Source organism: Dysidea avara, chromosome 4, assembly GCF_963678975.1.
Source record: "Dysidea avara chromosome 4, odDysAvar1.4, whole genome shotgun sequence".
Lineage (NCBI taxonomy): Eukaryota > Metazoa > Porifera > Demospongiae > Dictyoceratida > Dysideidae > Dysidea > Dysidea avara.
The window spans coordinates 20878318-20900668 of NC_089275.1; the positions used below are offsets into that span (position 1 = coordinate 20878318).

General features: G+C 38.0%; 2 protein-coding genes across 2 annotated transcripts; both read right to left on the bottom strand.

Annotated features, from left to right (window-relative positions):
• Window positions 1-491: 491 nt before the first annotated feature.
• Window positions 492-3056, bottom strand: LOC136254355 (uncharacterized). Its single transcript, XM_066047035.1, has 2 exons — window positions 2640-3056; window positions 492-1194 (listed from the first exon to the last, which is right to left on the bottom strand). Exons 1-2 carry the CDS (start codon window positions 3007-3009, stop codon window positions 587-589), a joined length of 978 nt encoding a protein of 325 aa, XP_065903107.1. The 5' UTR covers window positions 3010-3056; the 3' UTR covers window positions 492-586.
• Window positions 3057-6263: 3207 nt separating this feature from the next.
• LOC136253657 (uncharacterized) lies at window positions 6264-8640 on the bottom strand. Its single transcript, XM_066046317.1, has 2 exons — window positions 7998-8640; window positions 6264-6915 (listed from the first exon to the last, which is right to left on the bottom strand). Exons 1-2 carry the CDS (start codon window positions 8638-8640, stop codon window positions 6308-6310), a joined length of 1251 nt encoding a protein of 416 aa, XP_065902389.1. The 3' UTR covers window positions 6264-6307.
• Between the last annotated feature and the right edge of the window lie 13711 nt (window positions 8641-22351).

Here is a 22351-nt window from a genome sequence, read left to right on the forward strand (position 1 = left end):
AAAATTCAATCCCACAATCACAGCTTACTTGGTTCCCTATATAAGAGAAGGGTATAGCAACTAAAGATTTTACCAATTAGGTGAGTGTACATGCTAAAGTAGAACATATTAATTATACCATGGGCACTCGTGCTTTGCCTGTATATATACACTCAGGCCTGCAGCCCTCGTGCTTGTGCGTATATCAGGCAAAGTACTCATGCCTGTGGTATAACTATTACATATCCATCTTGATGCACTGGTAGCTATGCATTGCTATTTGGTGTAATCAGAATAATTGTATGACAGTATGAGATAATTTTAGAAGAGGCTAAGCCCCTCCATAATCTCTTTGAGCTCCCCTCCTCCAACGCCTGTTCATTCCTCCTAGTTTTGCTTAGCCAGACTCTTTTATGTTTAGTTGAGGACCCAGCACAAAAGAAGAAAAAGTGGTCTAGCTACATGACACTACTTCCCTCCCACCAATTTTTATTTGCTATAATCATTATATTTGAAATAAAACTGCCACACCATAATAGGACACATGGAAAAGACACCGTATTACATAGATCCGTATGCATGTGTTAGACAACTTATTATGTTCTACCTAAACTGCAATTTTATGTATGCCATCCAATTCATAGATCAGTATGTGTGTTGGTAAGGCTGCATCAGGATCATACACTACTATCTCATCATAGTTCAGTGATGTACCACGACGTCCATAGACAGAGTCATATCCTGGAGGAGGTTCTGACAAAGTAGTGTTGTTTCTTTTTATAATAAACCTCTTTCCCTGAGCTACATCAAACAGCAACATTGCCCGATAGTAACCATGTCCTTGGGTATAGTCGTGACATTTTGATGAATTGGGAGCCAAATAAAATCCATCTCCAAACCGCTGAAAATTTGGTATGTTAGTGCTTTTGTATTCCAATAAGAAACCATGTTGACTTATACCACAGATTCCACAATCCTCATCACTACAGAAAGATACCGTATGGTAGATGTTACACTGCAGCTTTGTGCCATGGTAGTATCGATACACAGTTGGCTCTGACAGACTTGATAGGTATACTTGAAAACGGCTTTTCAATTTTGGATTGTCAATTAGTAACACTTCTTTTAGTCTTCCACACGTCCCTTTCTTCCATTGTCTAGTAAATCGATCCTTGACTTGTTTGAATTCCTTGTTGTTTGCTTTTCGAATAGTCACTACAACAGATACACAATTACAAACAAAACCAGCACATAACATATGCAATCAACACATAAATAAATAAGTACTAGCCACATCAAATTTCTGACATATACAGATACGTATATTGATAAGCAACCAAACTGTATGGCAATAATGTCTGGAAGGTATTGTGGAAGGTTTGCACTTTGATGCCAATATCAGCTTCACTTTTAGACATGTAGTCCCTTGTATGCCTAGACCATGAACTAGTTACAAAGCAATGTTCCCACTCTGCTTCGTTTTCAGCTGTTCCACCAGTTGCACAGCAATACTAATGAAGAACAGCACAAGAAGTGCCTCTGCAACCACTGTGAAATTGACAGACAATTCTCATAATTTTGTGTAAGCCATAATTCGCCATCTGCAAATCAATATTTAAACAGTAGTGGAGAAAGAAATGTAACATGAAATGGACAAAGGTAAGTCCATCATACATTGTAGCTGCTGATCTGGCCTAAGTGGTATCAAACAGTGAAGAAATCAAACCAGTAAACTTACCCATAGTCAAATGATGCTGGTATCTGTTAGTCAGTTAATAGAAAATTCAGTTGAAGGAGGTACTGTCCACCTAGTGTTGTTTCTTTTTTATAATAAGCCTCTACACGTCCTTGTGTGTAGTCATGACATTCTGACAAATTTGGAGCCAAATAAAATCCATCTCCAAACCGCTGGTCATAAGTGTTTGGGGTCGCTCTGAAGGCCTTTTTACTTTGATTGTGTTATTGCCAAGCTGTCATGAAGGAAAAGTGACAACCAATCTGTTTACTTCAACAGTTGGAGGCATGGTGCAAACATTATGGATGATTTTTAACATTAAACCATTGCTGGGATGAAGTGATGCCTAACATTGAAAAAAATCAAGCCAATAGGCTTACCCATTATTGACTTACACTGCATGGCCTGAATACATTGGTTAGTTAGTTAGTCAGTAGAAATTTTGTTGTTCTTTATTGGTGGCATGGGTTGTACTAAAGATATTTTTTTGGGATTTGATTATCCAGAAGTAATACTACTGCAGAGATTCCATGAGTATTATGAGGCTGAAGGTCCAAGCGTTCATGATTCCTACTATACAGTACTACCATACCGCGCTTTCCTTTGTCCCTTTGTGTTGAGGTCTGGGGGTCCCCAGTATTTTTGAAGACTAAAAAAATCCAAACTATGACAGGGCCATGCCCCCTTACATCGACTGCTTTACCACACTCTGAAAATATATCAAATAAGTACCAATCAGAGATTTCAATACAAAATTATTGCTTACAAATGCAACTGCACTAATCACATGGTTGAGTTGGCGCTACCAGAATGTTGGTGGTTCCAATCCAATCAAATTGATTATGTAATATGAATATTTGAAAGGATTTGCGGCTAGTGATTAATACTTCTACAATGACACCGGTATACAAACCACATTGATTACCTCTTTCTGTCCATGGTGCTGCAGAGTGTCTCTGTACATTGCTAGCCATACTTGTGAACTGATGACTACTGCCCACTGGATCTGTGTAATAATGGTATCCATCATTATGATTGTTTATAGCATCACTTGAAGATTGGCACCGTAAAAAGATGACAAATAGTACAATCATCACACCATGTACTCTGGTATTAGGTTCAGCAAGCAAAAACAAGGAGACAATAACCCAAAATCCAGGCTGAGTTAATATTCTGTATACAATCCAAGTGAACAATTTAGTGAGCTTGAATATGCACCATAATAAAACTAATGCAAGAAGACCTAGTACTACCAGTACAATTCCAGGAGGCACATCACTATTATGAGTAGCCATGATTAACAACGTAGGGATCGACGTATAAGGATCAATTTGAGTAGCTACCGGCGGTAGGTGGGCTGGTGCCGAGAGATCGGAGCTTTTCACGATACGGTCGAGTGTTTCTCACACAGATCTAGACGTATAGCTCATTGATCTTACCGATTCTTACGCCACTACAAAGCTACTTGAGGCCTTCCTTCGTACCGAAACTAATTCTCAAACGAAAAATTAACGCAACGCGCACCCGGTTGAATTTTATGCGTATAGCTAGTACCGAGATATCATGTAAACTAATAAACGGTAACCCTCGAATAAACCAGCCTCACAATAGCATAGGTAATGTACGCATATTAAGCATAGGCTTATAATAAGTTGCATACTTCAGCCGGCAGAGCTTGTGTTGCCACTGAGTCTCCAGCCGGCCGGTTTGCCAGGATAGCTATTTAACTCTCGGGCTTCCGTGAACATCATGGGATGTAGTTGATCCGTTGAACAGTTGATATGCCATGTATAATTGTTCGTTTTATAAGTAGCTAGCTACGATTTAGCTATTTTACTTTTGTCTTGCCAGGGCTCCAGTTATTATTACATTTTTTAGCTGCAAGAACAGCTTGCTCGGAACAGCTTTAAAAGGTGGCCAGGCTACATGTACAGTGGAACTTGTCTTAGCGTCCACTTGTTTAAAAAGGCCACCTCTCTACAAAGACCACTTGTAAACTCCCCAGGTGGGCTATTTTTACACTGGTTAACCTGTTTAAAGCAACCACCTACCTACCTATTAGCTAAGGCCAAAAATCTTGGCCCATATAGGTGACCATCTTAGACAGGTTTCACTGTAAGAATAGTAACTTGGTAACCCTGAGAGACTAGACTCCTGATCCCTTGTAATTATATTGTACATCTATAACTGCCAAATTATTATGTCTCTTGTACTGTTACTGTCTGTACTTTGTGTGTACCAATGTGTGTGTATGTTGTATGTACTTGTATGTATGCTCGGCCTCCTGTATGGAAGAACAATTTTTAGCCGAATACAAGAGCTAAAATAAAAATCAATCAACCAATCATTAGTGTATTATATGTATGACAATACCTACATGGTGTCTTGGAAGAATCGGTTAGCTATAGGGATGAGCCTATTTTGCTTTTTTTTCCACCTATTTTTCTTTCCAGCAATTCTTTTATTTTTTACCTATTTTGCTCAATATTTTGCTCGAAATTTTTCTATTTTGCTGAGCATCAGTAAAAATTAATTACAGTATCTCAAGCTTACAAGCATATGTGACTGCTCTATTAGAATATTTCGTACATAGTGACTGCTCTATTAGAGTATCTCGATCTTTAGTCACCATTTCCTATGAGCATATGTTGTCCTAATACTATGCGTGACTGTTCTATTAGAGTATCTCGATCTTTATCATACAAAATGTGCTAAGCTGCCATTCCTTGGTGCCCATTTTTCCAATTTTCCACCTATTTTTCCAGCATTTTGCTCTTTGCTTTTACCAACGTATTTTTCCAAAAATTTTGCCGGCAAAATCGGCGCATCCCTAGTTAGCTAGCTTAGCCTAGCAAGGCCTGAAACTCTTGCAATAAAATTTCGAAACTTCTATGCTGTAACATAATGTAACAGGCTTTGTAACTTGCCTGTCTTGCCATGTATATAGTTTAGCTTTTGTTTTGATTTGAAAGGGGCATATCCCCTTTGTACACGAATTACATAAGAAGGGGAAAATTAAGAGCAACCATGAGACTTTGTGTATAGAGAGTTTGTGTATGAAAACAGCCAATAGACAAATTATAAAACAGTATAAGAAGCAATTTTGTGCTAGCTTTCTTGTTATCGAAGTGTAATTGGTGAAGTATAAAATGTGACCGGGCCTGAGATAATATAGGGCATGTGGGCACAAACTACACCCCATCACTCTACAGGGCATATCTCAGCGCTGGAACAGAATATTTGCATTCAGTAACTTGCATAATGAATAAAGCTAATTAAATGTTTTCTAAGAGTTGAAAATTGCATTGCCTTGGTATAATGGTATAAAACGTTATGAGTAATGGAAGTTTGAAAAATTAGGCAAAAATCATGTGCCCACATGCCCTATTTTTGCAGGCCCAGTTACAAGTGCATTCAATTTTACTGCGTATATTGTGTATCAAACAAGGCGAAAAACAGCATGCTGCATGTGTGTTAATTTATTAAGGGATAGTATAGCATTTAGTGGGCATCTGGTTTTTAGAGGTATATAGCTATATAATATTTAGCACATGTACAGCATCAACTTTTTTCAGTGCATGCATTTAAAAACTGATGAATGAAGTACATAAAGCTGACAAGCATTTGATTAATGTATGCTGTATCTCAAAGAAGAGTCAATTCGAAACTACAATTTTAGCTACACTTCTCTATAATATTTTTAATGTATGCATGGTCAAAACATAATACAGATTGCTAGTTTTTAATCTAACAGTAGGATGTGCTGATCATGAGTGGAGCCTGCTAATCAATGTTAATCTGAGTGCACTGCAACAAAATTATATGGTGCATCAGTACAATATGGATTCAAATCTGTGAAACTTGGATACTCATTTTGATGAAAGTTAGGTATAAGCATATGCCCAAGCTAATGGTTGAAAATGAACCAGCCAAAACACTTTAGCACAGCAGTTATACATATACTTGTGTGGCAACAAGTGCATGAGCTACCAACACTCATAGTTGTCAAAACATCAAGTTTCCCAGCTAACATCACAAGGCTTACTTGCTCATTCAATTTTATGTGCTTCATATAGCTACACAATAACTTGTATATAAACCAATAATAGCTGATACAGCTTGACAAAACATTGTTGCTTTCTAGCAAGACTAATGCATCTGCAAAGCACCTCTCACTACAGAATTTGCCGACAGCACTTTATATATCTTGGTAACATAATAACTTCCTGCATAGCATATAGATACAGATACGCTCACAATACCATATGCATACTACCTATATTTTTAAAAAAAAATTGCGTGCATGAGCTTCTGACACAAAAAACCAGTTTGGTGAATCCGGTAAATCAGATGAATCAGCAAAACAAACTATAGCTACAGTACTAGCAGATGAAAAACTAATAATTATATGGCTGCAAGTACTTAGTCTAGTACTTATTTATACCTAATTCCATTACACCATTCTGTAATTTTCATGTGAATTTCAGCAAAAATACAAAAAAAAAACTGTTACAGTATGCCAAAAAGTCAATAACATCATATTAAGTGATGATTTTAAGGATGCTAGCTATCACAGTTATGTTTGATAGTTCATTACACTGCAATTTTGTGGATACCATTCTTTTCGTAGATCAGTATGTGTGTTGGTAAGGCAGCATCAGGATCATACACTACTATCTCATCATAGTTCAGTGAGTGGCCACGACGTCCATAGACAGAGTCATATCCTGAAGGAGGTGCTGTCAACCTAGTGTCATCTCTTTTTAAAATAAATCTTTTTCCTTCAGCTACATCAAACAGCAACATTGCCCGATAGTAACCATGTCCTTGTGTGTAGTCGTGACATTTGGATGAATTGGGAGCCAAATAAAATCCATCTCCAAACCGCTGAAAATTTGGTATGTTAGTGCTTTTGTATTCCAATAAGAAACCATGTTGACTTATACCACAGATTCCACAATCCTCATCACTACAGAAAGATACCGTATGGTAGATGTTACACTGCAGCTTTGTGCCATGGTAGTATCGATACACTGTTGGCTCTGACAGACTTGATAGGTATACTTGAAAACGCCTTTTCAATTTTGGATTGTCAATTAGTAACACTTCTTTTAGTCGTCCACAAGTTCCTTTCTTCCATCGTCTAATGAAGCGATCCTTAGCATCTTTGAATTCCCATCTATTTGCTTCTCTAATGGTCACTGGATGAAGAATAGAAACATGATGACTAAGATGTCAATTTTAAGTAGAACCAGATTTATAAACCAGCACAAAAAGTCAGCGCAGAAATTGGTACAAGGCTAAGCAGCTATTTCATTAGGTATACATATAGGACACTTCTAAACATTACATGTTTTCATGAATCGCAATAAAGGCAATATGCACATGAGCAAGTACAACTTTGCAGAGGAATTCCTTAATGATCGTAAAGCGTGTACGCAAAAAAAATTTGTTGTAGAAAACATATTCTATACTTTATATTAAAGTAAGATGCGTATCATTGCAATCAGAGGTGGGATGCATAGGAAACAAGTGCACGGCGCACCCCACCATGGATATGCCCCTGACAATTATACCATAATTTGCTTGCACCCACACCTGTAGGGGTGTTTGTCTTTCTCAAAAGCAGTCACAACCCACAATCAAAAGTGATGCTTGGTTGTTAGATTATTAGTACAAAAAGGTAAACATTGTAAATAAAGTACAATAAAGACATTAAATGTATATTTTAATAGTTAGACTCCATCGGGGACTTTGACATTAGAAATGTGATTCTGCATGCACCCCAGTGAAACCCATCCAATACCCTTCCTTCAAAATTAAGAATTTTGTATCCAGTGTTACTGAACACCCTAATGAGAGCTTTGTAGCACCCTGATGGGTGTAACAAAACACCTTTAAGGAAGCCCCACAAAAATGGGTGATATAGCACCCTGAAAGGTATTTAGAAACACCTTTGTTTTTACAGTGTGATGTTTGCTTAATATCTTTAGCTCAACTATAGCTACTGGTTAGCTTTCAACTGAGACACAATAAACATCAAGAACGTGGCTAAATCTTTTTACCATTGTAGCTACCAGTGATGCAAAAGATCAAAATACTCTAATAGAACAGTGACATAAATTTTTTTTGCACGATCATAAAGCAATTTTCTGTACCTGCACTCTTATAACTTTTAACGTAGGTTTCAGTGCATTGCTTATATACAACAGTCAATGAAATGTAACTCCACTGATATAGTACATGGAAAACGTATAATTATTAACTATTATTATCAACACACCTTTTTCTGTATGTGATGAATATCTTATTCTGTTTACACTACAGGTACTTGCAATACTGGCAGACTGGTGACTACTGGCAGACTGGTGACTACTGGAAGACTGGTGACTACTGGTAGACTGGTGACTACTGGCAGACTGGTGACTACTGGCAGACTGGTGACTACTGGCAGACTGGTGACTACTGGTAGACTGGTGACTACTGATAGACTGGTGACTGCTGCCTTGAACATCATGCTGTGGAGTAGGCAGAGCTGCAATCTGAATACTTGTGTGATTCTGATTATGATGATTTGCATTACTTGTGTGACCATGGTACCCGTGATTGTGATTACGGCAATTTTTATCACTTGGAGGAGTCAACATTTTGTATAAAAACCCAACAAGTGATTTACTGATCCAGAAAATGATCCATAACAAAGCCAATACAAGCACACACATCACTATTATTATAATACATCCAGAAACCACATCTGCATCAACATAGATAGTAGTGCTAGTAACTCTAATATCCAGGGTTCCAATCATGACCAGCACCATAGCAATCAAGCTGCACATCACTGCTGCAATGAATAGCAGACGAGAACCAGTTAGTCGATCAGTTGTGGCTGAGGCATCAACATAATTTGCAATTGCTGTAGCCATTTACTGGGTACCCCAGTACAAGGGTCTGTTATAGGATTTCTTTTGGTCACGTGACGTTAAAGATTACTGTTTCCGGTGACTTGCTTGCAGTATTATCACTCAACGATAGAACACACGCACACTCGCGTACACTTCAAACCAGATATGATAGCTACTTTATGTTTTGGTTAATCTCGCTTGCTTAGCAGTTACCGTAAATCAGTTCTCGAACGAAAAATACTGAACGCGCGCCCCGATGCAGCAGTTTCACTAGAATCATAGATGCTCTAGATTCTGTGAATGCGAGATACTTTAATAGAGCAGTCACTCTAATAAAGCAATCACTATATTAGAGCAGTGTGTAGCGAGCTATGTAAAGATTTTATCAGTGATAAATGCATAGTTGGTGGAGTGGGCAGCTATTTTCAGCAGGCTGTGGCCTTTTTCTTTTTATTTGGCCTCACCTTACTAAACCAGAGAATGTACAACCACTTCATTTGACCCCCCCTTCAAAAGTCTGGATCCGCCCCTGATACAGGGAGTCAGAAACATATAGCTGAGAAACAAGAAGAATGCAGAAAAACATCCCAGACCCAGTGGTGACTTGATCCCCCGCAACATGCAGTCTAAGCATGCGCCAGAGGAGCCACAACAGCCAGGATCTGAGATCTTCTCTGCATTCAACCTCTACTTAGCATGGACTTCTTGCCAACAAATGGTTTTATTCTGTGAATGCTATCCCACTAGGGACCTGTGAGGATCTATGCTAGAAAAAGTAGGCTTGCAAATATGCCACACTATTAGCATTTCCTATTTCTAGTTTTACTAAGAAAACAAAATATATAGCTAAAATCTACATGTTTCTTGTGTGGTTAATTGCAGATCAAATAATCTAATAGAGCAGTCATTTGCTCTAATGCAACAGCCAGGAAATGCAATCTTGGCTTCAGCATGTTGATTTTGAATGTAAATAACAGGTTTGACTCTGTTAAAAAGGATAATGTAGACTGAATTGCCCAAAAGTTACTTTATACCGATTCTCGGGAGTCCAGATGAGAGCACAATGCAGGTGCAAAATATCTAAATAAAATTAATACTTTTATGTCTAATATGAGCACTTGATAAACATAAAGAAGTATTATAGGACTCATGCAGGGAGACTATTTTGTGGTGCTGTAAATAGTCACAGGAAAAATCTTTCTGCAGCTTAATTAGACAGGTCAGTGTGCTGGTTGACTGGCATCATAGACTGAATCTCTATCTATTCTTACATCTAAAATCCCTCTATGTCATAGAGGGATTAGACTGATGTAAGATGTAAAGATTCAAACTGAGACCTCTATCTGTGAAGTTGGTCTGCTCATTAGTCTAATGCAGTTTTGAAGTTTCGAAACTTCTGTGGATGATCAGCTGTGGGGAAGTTTAGCATAACTAAGTGACAATTTTTTGGGAAAAAGAATTTTGTATAACTGAGTCCTATAGAGTGATCTACAAAACAGTTTATGTGACATACATGGGCCTGCAACAATAGGCAAGTGCCACCACATAAAATTTTTTCATGTTTTCAAACTTTTATGGCTCATAACTTTTTTGCACCAGGCCATAAAAATAATTTCAACACTTCTTAAACAATTTGTTAGCTTTACAGTAGCTACAAGTTACAGAATTCCAACCCAGTACGTACTGATCGTGAGATACATATCACCTGTTATGTGCACGTGCATGATGGAGTGCAGTTTGTGCCCACATGCCATATTTTTCCACAGGCCCTACATCACATAAATTATATTGTATCACTTTGTTGTGACAAATGTACAATCACAAAACTTGCTATCCATTTGCATTATATGAACACCTTTTTACATCATACATTGTGAAACTAATTTTGGCATAAAATTAAAGTGTTAACTGAAAACCGAGATAACAATGTGTGTGTCCAGGGGCGGATCCAGGCGGGGGTTCAATGGGTTCCATGGAACCCCGCTTTTGAGAGAGCCTCTCTTACTCGAGATACTCTAATAGAGCAGTCACAGTAGTCGTGAGGAGCGGTGTAGCAAGTTATGTATCTAGTTATAAATAAGGAAATATAGTTGGTGAGGGCAGCTATTGTCAGTAGGTGATGACCTTTTTTTTTTTTTTTTTTTGGTCTTCAACGTACAGTTAGGCTGAAGTTGCAATTCCAAAGTGGACCCCCCCTTTTTAAAAGTCTGGATCCGCTCCTGGTGTCTATATGGAGGAGTGTCTGTCCATGCATGTCTCTGTGTACCTGATATGTGAGAGTTTAGATGCCTTTGCTATGACAATTTTGTTAACACTGTCTTTAGTGGGTTGATTATAACAAATTATTGCAGTGCTGTATAGGTAATATAAATGCGTTAGCTATACTGTGCTTTATATTGGCAGCTAGCTACTGGCTAATTTGGTTTCTCTAATTAAAAGTTGCAACAGAGCATTGCATTGAACCATCTTGATACACATATATTCATCTAGGAATATAAAATGTCAACTTTGGTGGTGCAAAAGTTCAAAAAATGCGCATGCAAGATTAATTTTATTATAGTAGCTAAGTTCATTAATTTTCTCACATAGTATAGCTACCATTTGTATCAGTTAGCTATTTTGATTGCTTTGTTATAATCAAAGTAATCAATAAATTAGAGAGTATGACTAAGAAAGTCTATATATATATATATGTATAGCTATCAAGTTACCTAATATTGCAATCATTTTGGGTTTAGTGGTAAGTATGGCTAACATTTATTAAGTAATTGATTCAGACCTGGTTCAGACATTCGCTTTACCTTTTCAATGAGAGAATATTGTTCCTGTATGTATATATGAACCTCCCTGGAGTCCCTGCATTAGAATAATAGACTATAGCTAACACCCCACCATAAGTCTTTATAGCTACCAATACATTAACAATAAAATAATTATTAATGTTTCACAATATTGCATGCTTCTACGTAGCTATATGTCTATGAAAAGATCCACTCAAGTGCACATGCATGCAAGAGAATACTTTACAATTATATTTAGCTAATATCATAATTGGACCAAAGCACAGATAGCACACACATACATGCGGTTGTTATGCAATTACCTGTAGCATAATGTGTAACCATGAAGTAACAAACAGAACTGCAAGGGTAGTAAGAAGTTGACCAGCAAACAGTACAACTGATCTTAATGTTTTGGCCCTGCATTATGTTGATGGTAAAGTTTTACCACACAAATTCATGTGGCAACAAGACAGCAAGTTTTCTTCAGCCAACTTGTTTTGACAGCTAGTAAGAAAATGGTCAGCGAAAACAAATTTGACAATGTCATAATTATCACAAATTAATTCCCTAGCTAAAGAAGAGTTGTCACTACATGGTACTGCATGACCTCTCAATTGAAATGTAATTGATATGGGGTGCCGTTTGTATCAAAATTTTAACAGTATAATAAGTATACAAAACTAGGTTATATATGCTTGCTGTACATGGTTTATACATATGTACATTTTCATAAATAAATAATGACTCTTTTTAAATAAATAATTTAATATATATAATGTTCAAATGACAAGATAATGACTAGCATCTTCTCTATTATGTGCCATTTGTTGTCCTGTTACACATTTTGGCACAAAACCTGAACTTTGAAATGCCATTTGTATCAAAATTTAGGTTTTTAATTACATTACCAAAAATAGAAATGGAAATAATTTTCCTTGATATTGTTTACCCAAAAATGTGCAAGATTTCTATAGTACTTTTCATTATTTATTAAATCATGAACATTATTTGTTAAACCATTAAATTCTTTACTTAATGTACATTAGTATACCGTTAATCTTAACAAACCTTGTAATCAACATCTACAACAGGCTATACAGGGTTACACGAGGCTACACAGAGTTACATAAGGCTACATTGGGTTACATTAAAGCTACAAAGATTTATGATACTGCACATGGTTACATGCGGCTACACTGGGTTACATTAAGCTACACTGGGTTACAGGATACTGCACAAGGTTGCATGAGGCTACACTGAGGCATTATAGAGGCTACACTGAGGCATTACAGATGCTAGACTGGGTTACATGAGGCTATACACAAGCTTACATGAAGCTACACAGAGTTACCTGAGGCTACACAGGGTTACATGAGCAGTGTTACATAAGGATACATTGGTTTACATGAAGCTACACAAAGTTACATTGGGATAATTATATGAGGATAAACAATGTTATATGAGGCTACACAATGTTACATGAGGCTACACTGGATGATATATGTGAGGCTACACAGGGTTACATGAGGCTACAATGGGTCACATGAGACTAAACTGTACTACATGAGGCTGCACAAATTTACATACGGATACATAGGGTTACATGAGGCTACACAGAAGTTATACATAGGTTACATGAAGCTACACAGGCTTACACGATGTTACATAGAGCTACAAAGAGTTACATGAGGCTACACGGAGTTACATGAGGCTATACATTGGGTTACTTGAGGCTACACTTGGTAACATGAGGCTACACAAGGTTGCATGAGACTGACATGTACAGTTACATGAGGCTACAAAGAGATAATTATATGAGGCTACACTAGAGGCTACACAGAATTACATGAGCTGCACAGAGTTGCGTGATACTACATTGGAGCCCCATGTAACCCTTTGTAAACCCAATGTAGCATCATGTACTTCTGTGCAGCCTCATGTAACCCTTTGTAGCTTCATTTAACCCAATGTCTCCTCATGTAACATTTGTCTAGCCTCATGTAACGGTAACCTAGTGTTTCCTCATCTAACCCAATGTAGCCTCATGTACAGTAACTCTGTACAGCCTCATGTAATCCTTTGTAGCCTCCTGTAACCCTGTGTATTGCCCCATGTAACTCTGTGTAACCTCATGTAACCCTGTGTATTGCCTCATGCAATTCTGTGTAGCCTCATATAACTCTGTGTAGCCTTATGCAACCCAATTTCTCCTCATGTAACCATATCATGTCTAGCCTCAAGTAACCCAATATAGCGTCTTGTAATCCAATGTAGTCTCATGTAACTCTGTGCAGCCTCATGTAACTCTGTCTAGCCCTCATGTAACTCAATGTAGCCTCATTTAACCCTGTGTAGCCTCCTGTGTATTACCTCATGTAACTCTGTATAGTCTCATGTAACCCTGTGTATTGCCTCATGTAACTCTGTGTAGTTCCATGTAACCCTGTGTTTTGCCTTGTGTAACTCTGTATAGTCTCATGTAACTCTGTGCAGCCTCATGTAACCCTTTGTAACCCCATGTAACTCTGTGCAGCCTCACGTAACCCTTTGTAGCCTCATGCAACCCAGTGTAGCTTCGTGTAAGTTACATGAGGCTACATTGGGTTACATATGTAACCCTTTGTAGCCTCAAGCAACTCAATGTAGCTCTGTGCAGCTTCATGTAACCCTTTTTAGCCTCATTCCTCATGTAACCCAATGTAGCCTCATGTAACTTACATGAGGCTACATTGGGTTGCATGAGGCTACAAAGGGTTACATGAGGCTGCACAGAGTTGCATGAGGCTACATTGGGTTACGTGAGGCTAGACAAGATATGGTTACATAAGGAGACATTGGGTTACACTAGGGTACACAGAGTTACATGAGGTAATACACAGGGTTACATGAGGCTACACAGCATTATATGAGGCAATACACAGGGTTATACGAGGCTACACAGGGTTAAATAAGGCTACACTGAGTTACATGAGCCTACAAAGAGTTACAAGAGGCTGCACAGAGTTTCTGATACTACATTGGGTTTACAAAAGGTTACGTGAGGCTGCGTAGCTTAATGTAACCCAATGTAACATCATGTAACCCTGTGCAGCTCATTTAACCCTTTGTAGCCTCATGTAACTCTGTCAGTCTCATATGCAACCTTGTGTAGCCTCATGTAACTCTGTGTAGTGTCATGTAATCTCAAGTAACCCAATGTATAGCCTTGTGTAACTCTGTGTAGGGACCCGCCGATTATGCTGGCATAATTATGAGCATAATAGGTGCCTGAAAGCATTGAGCATAATGCTAGCATAATAGGTAGAATATTTGTGTAATAGTATGAATTCTAGCTTATTAAAATAGTTATCACAGAAAGATCGATATACTCTAATAGAACAATCAGTAACTCTAATAGAACAATTAAATAGCTGACTGTTCTATTAGAGTATATCGATCTTTTCTGTGATAAGCAGTAAGTTAGTGCTTCAGCCACTTATCATTTATCCATAAACTGAAAATTATTAGCAGAGCATGAGAACTGAGGCATAAATAATTGAGCATAATTTGAGCATAATAGGTAAGTATTTAGCATAAATTTGAGCATAATAGGTAAATTTTTGAGCAGTGCAGCATAGCATAATAGGTAAAATTATGAGCATAATTTTGAGCATAATAGGTACCTAAAAGCATTGAGCATAATGCCAGCACAATAGGTTAAATATTTGTACGATAGTGTAAACTCTTGCTGGAAAAATGACAATTGCAAAATAAGATCGGTATACTCTAATAGAGCAGTCTGTAACTCTAATAGAACAATCATCAAACTGACTGTTCTATTAGAGTATATCGATCTTGTCTCTTACATGCAGGCATGCAGCAAGAATTTATTATTTGTGTTCCAGCCACTCATTTTTTTCTTTCTATACAGTGTTAAACTAGTAGCAAAGCATATGAACTAAGGCATGAACATTGAGCATAATTGAGCATAATAGGTAAATATTGAGCATTAATTTAAGCATAATAGGTGAATTTTTGAGCAGTGCAGCATAGCATAATAGGTAAAATTATGAGCATAATCGGCGGGTCCCTAAAAAAGAGTCATTATTTATTTATGAAAATGTACATATGTATAAACCATGTACAGCAAGCATATATAACCTAGTTTTTTATACTTATTATATTGTTATAATTTTGATACAAACGGCTATGGGGTGCCATTTGTATCAAAATTATAACAATATAATAAGTATAAAAAACTAGGTTATATATGCTTGCTGTACATGGTTTATACATATGTACATTTTCATAAATAAATAATGACTCTTTTTTAAATAAATAATTTACATTATTTAATATATAATGCTCAAATGACAAGCATCTTCTCTATTATGTGCCATTTGTTGTCCTGTTACACATTTTGGCACAAAACCTGAACTTTGAGATGCCATTTGTATCAAAATTTAGGTTTTTAATTACATTGCCAAAAATAGAAATGGAAATACTTTTCCTTGATATTGTTTACCCAAAAATGTGCAAGATTTCTATAGTACTTTTCATTATTCATTAAATCCTGAACATTAGTTGTTAAACTATTAAATTCTTTACTTAATGTACATTAGTATACTGTTAATCTTAACAAACCTTGCAATCAACATCTACAACAGGCTATACAGGGTTACACGAGGCTACACAGAGTTACATAAGGTTACATTAAAGCTACAAAGATTTATGATACTACACATGGTTACATGCGGCTACACTGGGTTACATTAAGCTACACTGGGTTACAGGATACTGCACAAGGTTGCATGAGGCTACACTGAGGCATTGCAGAGGCTACACTGAGGCATTACAGAGGCTACACTGAGGCATTACAGATGCTACACTGAGGCATTACAGAGGCTACACTGAGGCATTACAGAGGCTACACTGGGTTACATGAGGCTATACACAAGCTTACATGAAGCTACACAGAGTTACCTGAGGCTACACAGGGTTACATGAGGTTATACGCAGTGTTACATAAGGATACATTGGTTTACATGAAGCTACACAAAGTTACATTGGGATAATTATATGAGGCTACACAATGTTACATGAGGCTACACTGGATGATATATATGAGGCTACACAGGGTTACATGAGGCTACATTGGATTACATGAGGCTACACAGGGTTACATGAGGCTACAGTGGGTCACATGAGGCTAAACTGTACTACATGAGGCTGCACAAATTTACATAAGGATACATAGGGTTACATGAGGCTACACAGAAGTTATACATAGGGTTACATGAAGCTACACAGGCTTACACGATGTTACATAGAGCTACAAAGAGTTACATGAGGCTACACTAGGTTACATGAGGCTACACTAGGTTACATGAGGCTACACCAAGTTACATGAGGCTACACAAGGTTGCATGAGAGTGACAGAGTTACATGAGTATACAAAGGGTTACATGAGCTGCACAGAGTTGCATGATACTACATTGGAGCCTCATGTAACCTTTTGTAAACCCAATGTAGCATCGTGTAGTTCTGTGCAGCCTCATTTAACCTTGTGTAGCCTCATGTAACCCTGTGTAGCTTCATGTAACCCAATGTCTCCTCGTGTAACATTTGTCTAGCCTCATGTAACCTAGTGTTACCTCATGTAACCCAATGTAGCCTCATGTAACTCTGTACAGCCTCATGTAACCCTTTGTAGCCTCCTGTAACCCTGTGTATTACTTCATGCAATTCTGTGTAGCCTCATGTAACTCTGTGTAGCCTTATGTAACCCAATTTCTCCTCATGTAACCATATCATGTCTACCCTCAAGTAACCCAATGTAGTGTCATGTAATCCAATGTAGTCTCATGTAACTCTGTGTAGCTTCATGTAACCCTGTCTAGCCCTCATGTAACTCAGTGTAGCCTCATTTAACCCTGTGTAGCCTCCTGTGTATTGCCTCATGTAACTCTGTATAGTCTCATGTAACTCTGTGTAGTTCCATGTAACCCTGTGTTTTGCCTTGTGTAACTCTGTGTAGTCTCATGTAACTCTGTGCAGCCTCATGTAACCCTTTGTAGCCTCTTACATGAGGCTGCACAGAGTTACATGAGGCTACACAGAGTTACACGAGGCTACATGAGGGTACAAAGGGTTACATGAGGCTACACAGAGTTACATGAGGCTACAAAGGGTTACATGAGGCTGCACAGAATTACACTGGACTACATTGGGTTACATGAGGCTACATTTTGGTTACATGAAGCTAGACATGGTATGGTTACATGAGAAGACATCGGGTTACATGAGGCTACACAGAGTTACTTGAGGCAATACACAGGATTACATGAGCTGCACAGAGTTGCATGATACTACATTGGAGCCTCATGTAACCTTTTGTAAACCCAATGTAGCATCGTGTACTTCTGTGCAGCCTCATTTAACCTTGTGTAGCCTCATGTAACCCTGTGTAGCTTCATGTAACCCAATGTTTCCTCGTGTAACATTTGTCTAGCTTCATGTAACCTAGTGTTACATGGGAAGACATTGGGTTACATGAGGCTACACAGAGTTACTTGAGGCAATACACAGGATTACATGAGCTGCACAGAGTTACATTGGAGGCTACGCAGGCTCATGTAACCTTTTGTAAACCCAATGTAGCATCATGTACTTCTGTGCAGCCTCATGTAACCCTTTGTAGGCTCATGTAACTCAGTGTAGCCTCATTTAACCCTGTTTAGCCTCCTGTGTATTGCCTCATGTAACTCTGTATAGTCTCATGTAACCCTGTGTATTGCCTCATGTAACTCTGTATAGTCTCATGTAACCCTGTGTACTTCCTCATGTAACTCTGTGTAGCCTCATGTAACCCAATGTCTCCTCATGTGATCATACCATGTATAGCTTCATGTAACCAAATGTAGCCTCATGTAACCAAAAGTAGCCTCATGTAACCCAATGTAGCCTCGTGTAATTCTGTGCAGCCTCATGTAACCCTTTGTAGCCTCATGTAACCCTTTGTAGCGTTATGTAACTCTGTGCAGCCTCATGTAACTCTGTGCAGCCTCATGTAAGGTACATGAGGCTACATTGGGTTACATGAGGCTACATTGGGTTACATGAGGCATGAGGCTACAAAGTGTTACACGAGGCTACACAGAGTTGTATGAGGCTACGGAGGGTTACATGAGGCTACACAGAGTTACATGAGGAAATACACAGGGTTACGTGAGACTATACAGAGTTGCATTAGGCAATACACAGGAGGCTACACAGGGTTAAATGAGGCTACACTGAGTTACATGAGGGCTAGACAGGGTTACATGAGGCTGCACAGAGTTACATGAGACTACATTGGATTACATGGCGCTACATTGGGTTACTTGAGGCTAGACATGATATGGTTACATGAGGAAAAATTGGGTTACATGAGGAAAAATTGGGTTACATGAGGCTACAAGGGTTACATGAGGCTGTACAGAGTTACATGAGACTACACTAGGTTTCATGAGGCTAGACAAGGTTACATAAGGAGACACTGGGTTACATGAGGCTACACAGAGTTACAGTACACGAGACTACACAGGATTACATAAGGATACATAAAGTTACAGGAGGATACATCTGGTTACATTAGCTTTACATAAGGGTACACAAAGTTGCATGAGGCTATACACAGAGTTGCATAAGGATACATTGGGTTACATGCTTGAGGCTACACAGAGTTCTATGAGGCTACCAGAGTTACACGAGACTACACAGGGTTACAACAGGTCAAACAGAGGATAATATCTATAGTCTGGAAGAAACAACAGGCTACACAAAAGGTTACAACTATATGTATCAGACATGGGGCCAAGTACATGAGTACTTATACTTAAGTACACTTAAGTACAGATTTGAAAGTACTTGTACTTTACTTAAATACTTTCTTAATTTCCCCAATGTACTTGTACTTATACTCAAGTACTTTGCTAAGTACTTGTATGTACTTGAGTACTTAAAGTACTTGTAAGTACTGCAAACATTGTACGTAGTTTGTACACAGTGGGTGTACAATGAGAATAACAGAATTTTATGAAGGTGCAGTTTACAACTTCTTGCAATTCTTCTACTGCCTTCCCCAACCTTACTATGTATCATGTTGCCACGATTAATGATGTCATAGCATTCTGGCAAACAAAAACAATGCTGTTGTTCAAGTCAGTGCATTTTAAGAGTTTAACAGAGAGATTGGTTGACAAAAACCAACCCCTCTAGGCACACTTACATACTACAACACACTGAATACAGCATATGTTTCACTACAGCATAATGTACTTGTACTTTACTTAAGTACTTCCAGCATGTACTTGTACTTTACTTAAGTACTCTCTGGATTGCTGTTGGAGTACTTGTACTTGTACTTGGAAAATTCAAAAGTACTTGTACTTTACTTAAGTACTTTTAAATGTACTTGGCCCCATGTCTGATATGTATTAGTATTACTACTACTACCTTCGCAGTGTCCAGCACTAAAGGTTGACGGTCTTTGAATTAACTATCTTAATAAATAGAATGCTTTAGAATTTGCGAACAGCTCAGGTTACACAGGCTTCACAGGGGTAATTACATGAGGTTACAATGAGCTACACAAGGCTGCATTGGGTTACATGAGGATGACTACACTGAGGCTACAGGAGTACAAAGGGTTACAACAAGCTATGCAGGTTTACAACATGCTATACTTGGCTACTCCCCCGAGGATATACACAAGGTTGCACCAGACTACACAGGAGTTCATGAGGATAAGCCTGTTAAATGAAGCTACACTTGGTTGCAAGTGGATCTGTGGATACACCTAGGTAATAGTGGATCATGATACACTGGGCTACAAGTGCACATTAATACACAGTCACTTCTATAGAGGATACACTGGGTTACGTCAACTGAGTTACAACAGGATTTCACATCGGTACACAGTAGGTATACTTTGTTACATGAGAATACACTGGGATACAAATGGAAGTACTGGATTACAAAATGGATACTTGGGTGTATACATACAATCAGTATTTTTCCTATAATACAGTGCTGTAATTCACAATAAACTTGTGCTAGTCTCCATTTAATCAGGTTTTTAGCACAACTATATAGATAGATATGGCTTTGTTTCTTCCATATGCTCTAAGTTGTAAGGCTTTAGCAGGTTACTAAACAAGTACATAATAAGAATACAGATTTATCTTTATGTACCCTTGCTACACTAGTGGAAAAGGTTTAGTTACTCTAATAGACCAGTTACACAGTCTATTCATGATCAACCTCAACTCTACAGCTACTCTTCACTTAATTTTTGATTTGGTTATTCCCCTCAACATGTATCTATCACAAAACTTCAATGTGAATAATAGTCATGTAAAAGCAGCAATAAGATATTTAGTAAATTGTTTAGTAAAAAGGTGAAAAATTTATCATAAATGTTAAGCCCAAATATGAGTAAGGCAAATTACAGTACACAACAATACACAAGAAAGCTTATGTAGTATATGTGGAATCACATCAACCATTAGGTATATGTAACTTTAAATTTATAACCACAACCCTTGATAAATTTACTCAACTTTTTTAGACTTTAAAAAACCCCTAAAGCTCATTTAAATATTTAAAGCTGAAACACAGTTTAATACACTATATACACAATCTCCTAAGTATCTGTAACCAGGTGTAGCCTGTGTAGCCTCATGTATGTAACTGAGTGTATATATCCCCATGTAACCCAGTGTATATAGCCTCATGTAACCCTGTGTAGCCTCATGTAACCCTGTGTAGCTTCATGTAACACTGTGTAGCTTCAAGTAACCCAGTTCATCCTCATGTAACCATTTAACCCTTTGTATCATCATGTAGCTTCATATGTGATTGAAAATGGATCTTCCACACACATCCAATACTATGAACTGTGAAGATCACATATAAGCCTGAACTTCTTGTCAACCATCAATCCATGTTGGGTTTCTACTGAGCAAAATTCAAGTAACTAGCTTTTTCTCAGCTGAAGTTATAAATTGTCAAAGTTGGTAAACTGGATGTGTGTGGAATACCTCTTTCACTAATCTGGTCACATATGTGACCGGATGTGCGAAAAGGAGTCTTCCACACACATCCAATTCTCTGAACTTGAGAGCTATGTTGGTACTCACTACTGACCAAATTTCAAATCAATATCTTTTTCCAATTTTATAAGTTATTAATTGTCAAAGTTAGTAAATTGGATGTGTGTGGAATACCCCTTTTCACAAATCCGGTCAAATATAACCAGGAACTCCGTGTATAACAATAGCCTCTTGTATCCTCATGTAACCCTGTGTAATGCTGTGTAGCTTCATGTAACCATGTTGTAACCCTGTGTAGCCTAATGTGTGTATCAACATGTAACCTAGTTTAACCTTCAATGTAACCTGTGTTGCAATCCTTTGTAGCCTCCTTGCCGAATGTAATGCAATGTATTCTCATGTAACTCTGTGTAGCCTCGTGTAACCCTATGTAGCCCCATGTAATCCTATGTATTCTCATGTAAAGCTGTATATAACCCCTCATGTAATTTGGTGAAGCCTCATGTAACCTGTATAATTATTCCTTTGTACCCTGATGTAACTTCATGTAGCCCTGTGTAGCCTCATGTAACCCTTTGCATTGCCTCATGTAACTGTGTAGTCTCATGTAACCCTGTGTATTGCCTCATGTAACTCTTTGTAGCCCCACGTAACTCTGTGCAGCCTCATGTAACCCTTTGTAGCCTCATGTAGCCTCATGTAACCCAATGTATCTCTGTGCAGCCTCATGTAACCCAATGTAGTCTCATGTAACTTACATGAGGCTACATTGGGTTGCATGAGGCTACATGAGGCTACAAAGGGTTACATAAGGCTGCACAGAGTTACATGAGGCTACATTGGATTACATGAGGCTAGACATGATATGGTTACATA

Bases quoted from the DNA above. Each gene is read 5' to 3' on its own strand.
- LOC136254355 (XM_066047035.1), bottom strand. From the start codon at position 3,009: ATGGCTACTCATAATAGTGATGTGCCTCCTGGAATTGTACTGGTAGTA. The intron at 1,195-2,639 runs GTAATCAATGTG...TATCTGTTGTAG, and splicing joins AGCACCATGGACAGAAAGAG to TGACTATTCGAAAAGCAAAC.
- LOC136253657 (XM_066046317.1), bottom strand. From the start codon at position 8,640: ATGGCTACAGCAATTGCAAATTATGTTGATGCCTCAGCCACAACTGAT. The intron at 6,916-7,997 runs GTGTGTTGATAA...TTCTTCATCCAG, and splicing joins TTCATCACATACAGAAAAAG to TGACCATTAGAGAAGCAAAT.